The sequence below is a fragment of the Brassica oleracea genome, chromosome C4 (assembly GCF_000695525.1).
Source record: "Brassica oleracea var. oleracea cultivar TO1000 chromosome C4, BOL, whole genome shotgun sequence".
Lineage (NCBI taxonomy): Eukaryota > Viridiplantae > Streptophyta > Magnoliopsida > Brassicales > Brassicaceae > Brassica > Brassica oleracea.
In genome coordinates, this window is record NC_027751.1 from 41861582 (window position 1) to 41868573 (window position 6992).

The following is a 6992-nucleotide window of genomic DNA, read 5'->3' on the forward strand; positions in this document are numbered from 1 at the left end:
GGACAAACAATATGTTACCTTAAATTTCTCTAACAATCATTTTGTTAAAGCTTTTATTTATTGGACCCATATCTTTTTGTAAACGAAAATATTATACCATATATATACAACCACATAAATTTGGTTCACGAAAATATAATATCACGTACACTTTATTATACTCTTCTCTAAATATGTCTCATTAACTTCATAATTAAGATAAGTTTAAAAATTATATATTATGTTTATTTTATTTTATTGATAAATAACAATTTAGTATTTAAGATAAGTTTAAAATTATCAAAACCCCAACAAATATTTTTTTTACTACTCAACAAAAAACCTACAAATCTATACTATTAAATTATCCAAAAACCTCTCAAATAAATCTTAAGTTTCACCAATTGAACAAATGTAACTTTTATCAAATGCACAAAAATATAATGAAAGGTTAGATTTGGGCATTCGGGTCTTCAGATCAAATATAAACCGGTTTCTTTCAGGTCCAAGTTCTTTGAGTCTTGGGCATTTATATCCAACTACGTATTTGAATTATTATTTTTTGTTCAAATCGGTTCCTTTTAGTTTCAGGTCAGTTTGAATCAATAATTCGAGTATCTGTGAGTCTAGCTCGATTCGAGTATTTAGGACAAAAATATCTAAAGAATCCGAAATGCCAAAAAAATCAAAACACGAAAATACCCAAAATCAAACAAATACCAGAAATAACTAAATATCTAAAAGACCAAAATCTTACCCGAGAACCAAAAATATCTAATATTTTAAATATATTTTTAAAATTTGAAATTTTACCAAAAACCTGAAACTATAACAGAAAACGCGAATCCAAAATTTACAATAATATTTTTATACTCAGAACATATATGAATTACTCAAATATACATAATATGAACAAAACATTCTAGGTATTTTGGGTACCAGGACTCCAACAGAGACCCGCATGTCAAAAAAAATCTAATAGGTACTTTTTTCCAATCCCGAACCTCAACCTGTATTTCGTATTGGTTTGGTTCGTTTATCAAATTTAGGTAAAATTTTCATACTTAAGAAAGAGTTACATAAGAGTGTATATAAAAAATCTCGAATAAACTTATTCATAAGTATATAATTTTAAACAATTTTTTGTATTCGATATAATACGACTTTATAACATAATAATACACAATATACTCAAAATACTATCTCATATCCAACTTCGTATATAACCCATAAAACCCGCGTTTTCGAATCGCGGGTCAAAATCTAGTTCATACTTAAAACCCAGTCAACATTTTTCTGACCAAATCCAACACAAGAACATAAACTTCTAAAAAACAAACAAAGAGAAAAATCCTTTTGGTTAACATTGCAGCCTAAAAGGCTAATAAAACATATTGGGCCTTAAATTTAGTAAGACGATTCCCAGCTTTTCGAAGCCGTCAAGATCTTGGACAAAGACAGAACAATCTCATCCATTGATGGACGATTCAAATGATCTCTCTTCAAACAATCCATCACCAATCTCACCACAAAACTCACTAACCCTTCAGGCAAGAAGCTTCCACTAACCAAAAACTCCTCCAAATCATTACCTCCATCGATCTCTTTCTTCAACTCAGAAGCTTCCTTACCAGTAACAATCTCCAAGACCACAACACCAAAAGCATAAACATCAAGCTTGGTCGAGACCAACCCATGTTCCAAATACTCAGGAGCTAAATACCCTCTCGTCCCTTCCACATGCTTGGTCAACACGTAATCTCCATCTATCTCCGTCGACCTAGCTAACCCTAAGTTACCAATTTTTCCTCGAAACTCGGAGTCAAGAAAGATGTTTCCGCTCGTTAAATCCCTGTGAACGTAAGGAGGGTCTGCGAAGTTGTGTAGGTAGTTAAGCCCCGTTGCTATATCCAAAGCGATTTGCAACCTCTGAGTCAAGCTCAAGAGAGACGACTTCGCGTAGATCCAATCACTTAAGGTTCCGTTAGACGCGTGTTCGTAGACTAAGTACCAGTCTCCTTCGTGGAAACAGAAGCCAGAGAGACGGATGATGTTGAAATGGTTTAGCTTCGACAGTAAGTTGATCTCCTCCGATGCGTTTCCTTCCATTTTCTTGATCATTGCACCGTCGCCGTTGATCTTACCGATGTATCCTGATCCTCCGACAGAGCTGGAAGATGTGAAGTCGCTCGTTGCGGATTGCAGCTCGTGGAACTTGTAAACTTTTAAGGTGTCAACCACCATGCCTGATAAGCCATCTAGCGGATCGAAGTCAGATTCTTGATAGGAGATTGTTGTTTTCTTGGCCGTGAAGCTATCGAGAATGCCTGGTTCTTGTTTCTTTCTTGAGACCTTCTTAAGCATACAGAACATGGCTGCACCTATCACACTCAAAACCAAAGCTCCTCCTAGGATTCCGACAAGAACATAAACCCATGTTCTCTTCGGTTTGTTACCATTTGGTGAAACCGGAGCAGGAGGTGGAGACGGAGGTGGAGGAGGAGGAGTGATAGAGTTGAGATTTGAAGGAGTGTTCTGTAACGGAACCAGAACTGTGGTGAAAGGGAAGACTCCAGCATCGTCAAAAGACATTTGATTAGCTTCCAAAGTCTTACTCGTCTCGACGCCGAATCTCTGGCTGATGATATCAACAGTGTCTCCGAACACCACGGTGTAGCTCGCGAGATAGTTGACGCCATCTTCACTAACTTGTTTCGCCGTGGGACACGCGCAACGGATAGGAACAAGGGTCCTCATACCGGGAAAGAGAGACTGAGACGAAGCATTGTTCTGTCTCTCCAAGGCTTGACACGTCGAAAGACCCTGGAGAGTGTCGTTCGCTACACGGAAGTACGAGTCGCCTTGTCGGATTGTGTAAGTGAGATTGGACTGGGAGTAGTTGCCGGAGCAGGAGCACGTTAGGGGGATGATGACTTGTTGGTCGGTGGAGAAGGTTGTTGCCGCGTTGTTGAGGGAAGAGAGGAGAGAGGCGTTCACGGAGAAGAGGGAAGAGATGGAGGCGACGGTGGAGAAAGGAGGAGTTGACCTGAAAATGACGTAGGTGAGGCAGGTTCTGTTGAGGCCGTTGCAAGAGTAGCCGAAGACAGAGGTTGAGTTATCGATGACGGAACAGTCGGTGGTTGATGTTCCGACATAAGGCTGTTGCGCGGTTGTGAGAGAGAGACATTGGAGAAGGATGATGAAGAAGAAGATCATCGTTTTGATTCTGCAAGATCTGGCTGTCTATAACTGGATTTAAAGGAAACGTGTGTATAAAGTCAACGGTTTGTTGAATGTCAAAAGTAGGAAAGTGGGAAATGGTCTCTTCATGGAGCTGATTGAATATTTTAGTCTCGTTACATAACTGGAATGGATAACAACTTATTATATAGTTTTTATATATTGACATTGATCTTTCTTTTGTTTTCAGACGCCAAAGAAGACATAAGAGGATAACACAAGGCTTTGGTTTCTTCTTCTTCACAGGGTTTATGACAGTAACTAATCAAAGCCTAGTGGCTGATACGTCATCTAGTAGTTTCTTTCCTCGACTAACACCGACGCAAAACTTCAATCTTGCTAAAATGATTATGCCCATATTCACAACTAGTAGTTGTGAAGACAAAAGGTTGGTCCTTTCTTGATTCTCACTATGGTGGATTGGTGGGAGACCGAGATTGGTAACCGTAGATCAACCTACCAGATCAAGGTTTTAGGGTCAAGAACTGGAAATCGACCAAGATCCCAACCATAAAAGAATAGAATCCAGAAAATTAGCTTTAACTCTATGAATACATTATTTCTATTATAGTTTAGACAAGAGATAGCAAATGATAGTATCTTGTAACATAATTCTTATGCCGAGTCTAATACAAATACTTCCAACATCTTTACTCTTATAAATTTATAAGAATAGGTCCCCAACACAGCACCAGCCATAAACAGATCATTGTGTTCTTGTCTGCACTATCAAATGGAACATCCCTAAAGCAAATCTCCACTATCTATTGACATTTGTTGTCTGCAGATTAAAAAAAAAGTTATGTAGATAGTTACAGAATATTTCCGGAATCTTGAAATCGGATTACATGAGCAGATCATACCGCACGGCATCTACTACAGCTACTTAGTTTAGGAAGAAAGAGCATGAGGCAGACAGAAAAGATGTTTTTCAAGTAGACATGCTGTATCAGTCTATCAACAGAAGTTTCATGACTTATTGAAATGTTCTAGATTCAGTATCTGTTATTTATTCATCAGTGAGTATACAAGCAGAAATCAATTTCATAAGCAATATGAAAGTCTATATAGGAAATATCCGAATCTATATGTAAGCAAATCATATAATCCGACCTTATATGTGACATTTATTCCACACCAACTAGTTTCTCATAAGATGCAGATACAGCGCAAAAGCAAATAAAGATAAAAAACGAGAGTTGTGTATAGAAGATCCAAGTTTCTTCTTCAAATAGCAAAAAACAAACGTAGGAAAAGCAGACACATACTCAGGCTATTACCGTAACGTATATACAAACATTGTTCAAACCAAGTAAGAGAGTTGCAACTATCACATACCTGGATAGTAAAAAAAAAACCAAACTGTTTTCACAATAAAAGGAACAAGAACACGCAGATTCCAACGACAATGAGGATATTCTTCAGAGCTGCATCGCTTGGGTGCCCTCCACCATGCGTCGTCGGTTCATTGTTACCACCAGGAACTCCACGGAAACCGTTATGGTAACCACCAAAAGGGTAACCAGGCGCGGTTCCATAGAGGGCCGCGTCAGGAAACCCATGGAACTGAAAGTTAAACAAAGAAGGCAACAACCCACCAACCCCAAAGCTGAAGTTCCCAATCCTAGTCGTCGCCATCGGCATAAACCCACCCATCAAACCAATCCCGTAGTTGAAAAAGTTACTCGCCGCGTCGTTCTGAGGAGGAGGAGGAGAGGCGGTCTCGGGTCTCTGACCAGCTGGTCGGTTCGGAATCCGCATCCCGGGGTAACGCTTGGTCCTAGGGTCGGTCTGGTTCTTGCCGCGGCCGTAGAGAGGCACGAGCTTGTCGTCTTGGACGAGAGCTTTGCAGACAGGGCATTCTTGGGAGTGTGAGTGGTGGTGAAGCCAACGGTACAAGCAAGGCCAGCAGAAGAGGTGGCCGCAGAGAGTGACGATGGGGTCTTGAGCTAACTCGAAGCAGATGTTGCATTCAAAGTCGTGATCTGGTTCGTTTGAGCCGTTGGTGTCGGAGTAAGACGTGCTTGTTGATTCCCCCTTCTCCATCTATTTGGATCTGTTATTGCAAAAACAAATCAAATCAAAATTAAAAATCAAAAAACCTAGAAATTACAATTAGAATCAATTGAAAGCCCTGGGACAAACCCTAAAACCAAAACCCTAAATTTTCTATTTCCGATTAAGAGATCTGGCGATTCGAATTGAGAAAGATAAACTAGATCCAAATCTATCAGATTAGATCAAAATTAAGAGGAAACTTACATGAAAGCAACAAGACAAGGAACAGGAAGACAAGGAATTCGCTAGACAGAAGAGATTCGAACGAGAGTAAAGAGGAGACATGACATCGTGAAAAACAGAATCCTTACAGAAAAAGGAAAATAGTGTGTGTACCTTGAGAGAGGGAGAGAGAACGTTCGAGGCTATTTCTTAATTTTAGTTTTCATATTTGTTTTTCCTTTTTCTTGTCTGGATATTTTGATTTATTTATATGGCCCAACTCCTAGAAATCTCTTTCATAAACGGCAATTTATTTTATTTTTAATTAGAATTATCGACCCTAAACATAGCAATCGGAAAAATTACAATCTCTCACGACGAGAACTAAAGTCTAGTTTTTTTTTTTTTGCCGACAAAAAAAGAGTAAGGTTTTTTTTTTTTAATCAACTATTTTATTTATATAAATTGTAGAGGTACATACAGAATACATAGAATATTGTTAGGAATGTTATGAACTTAAGGTTTAGCAATCTGTAAGTTGTGTGTATTATTACTCAATCATAAAGTGTCCTTACATATGGGAGTTACAAAGAGATAAAAGGAAACACATAAATTTGGAAAGTGTACAAATACAAGGAAAATGAAATAGGGTTTCCTTTTCTCTAAAGTCTAAGCTACCTCTCTCTCCTCTTCATGCGGCCGCCTCTCTCTCTCTAGGGTTGGGCCGTCTCTCTCTCTTGATATTGGACCGGTTATAGACCGGGCCGGTTATGGACATTCATCATATGGTTTATAACACTCCCCCTTGGATGTCATAACCATACAGAGTTCGTAATACGCTTTGGATGTTGTCTCATTAAAACCTTACCAGGAAAACCCAGTAGGACAAAACCATGGTTAAGGAAAAATAGTACAACACGCATTACTCCCCTTGTTCTGAACATCACTGAAAATCTTTCAGTCTACGTATCCCAATCTCCGTATATGTCCTTCAAGTTGGCGCATCCCAACCTGATGGTTGAGCTTCATGGATACCAATGATTAATGGTCTCAATATCAAGGCAAGGCGCCAATAGTACTTAAGGTTAGGGACGTGTATGTCTTTAGTGCCTTATGGTCGAACATGAGCTAAACATATAGGAGATTCTCGGCAAGAACACATGTCCGGCCTAGTATGGCTTGTCTATTACATCAAGGCGCCAATGGTACTTGGGTAATGGACTTTACCGGACCAAAGACATATTTCTTGTCCTTCTTGGGACCAAAGGATCCGTGTCCAAGTCAGGGATATTCACGACCATGTCCTTCTTGTGGACCAAACAGATCAGTGTCTAAAACAAGTGATCTCACGCCCATGTACTAGATAATGGGTGAGACTGGTCCACATTAAATCCCTTGAGTATCATTTTCTGTACACAAGGATTTCATTGTTAATGTACTCAAGTTGTAGTCCCAAACAAAACTTTGTTTTCCAAGATCTTTCATCTCAAACTCTTTCTTGAGATATTCAATTGTTTGGGAAATTGTACCCAGAGGTTCCTAGGATATTCAGA

General features: G+C 39.0%; 2 protein-coding genes across 5 annotated transcripts; both read right to left on the bottom strand.

Annotated features, from left to right (window-relative positions):
* Positions 1-1188: 1188 nt before the first annotated feature.
* LOC106342331 (lysM domain receptor-like kinase 4) lies at positions 1189-3460 on the bottom strand. Its single transcript, XM_013781232.1, has one exon. The coding sequence runs from the start codon at positions 3193-3195 to the stop codon at positions 1387-1389; it is 1809 nt and encodes a 602-aa protein (XP_013636686.1). The 5' UTR covers positions 3196-3460; the 3' UTR covers positions 1189-1386.
* Positions 3461-3749: 289 nt separating this feature from the next.
* LOC106342332 (E3 ubiquitin-protein ligase RNF185) lies at positions 3750-5673 on the bottom strand. Of its 4 annotated transcripts, none has more exons than XM_013781236.1 (3): positions 5614-5673; positions 4558-5275; positions 3750-4000 (listed from the first exon to the last, which is right to left on the bottom strand). In XM_013781236.1, the coding sequence occupies exon 2, from the start codon at positions 5263-5265 to the stop codon at positions 4588-4590; it is 678 nt and encodes a 225-aa protein (XP_013636690.1). In that variant the 5' UTR covers positions 5266-5275; positions 5614-5673; the 3' UTR covers positions 3750-4000; positions 4558-4587. The 4 variants fall into 4 exon arrangements, with proteins under 4 accessions (XP_013636690.1, XP_013636688.1, XP_013636689.1 ...); XM_013781234.1 differs by having other exon boundaries at positions 5482-5671; XM_013781235.1 differs by lacking the exon at positions 3750-4000 and having other exon boundaries at positions 4322-5275.
* Positions 5674-6992: the final 1319 nt, after the last annotated feature.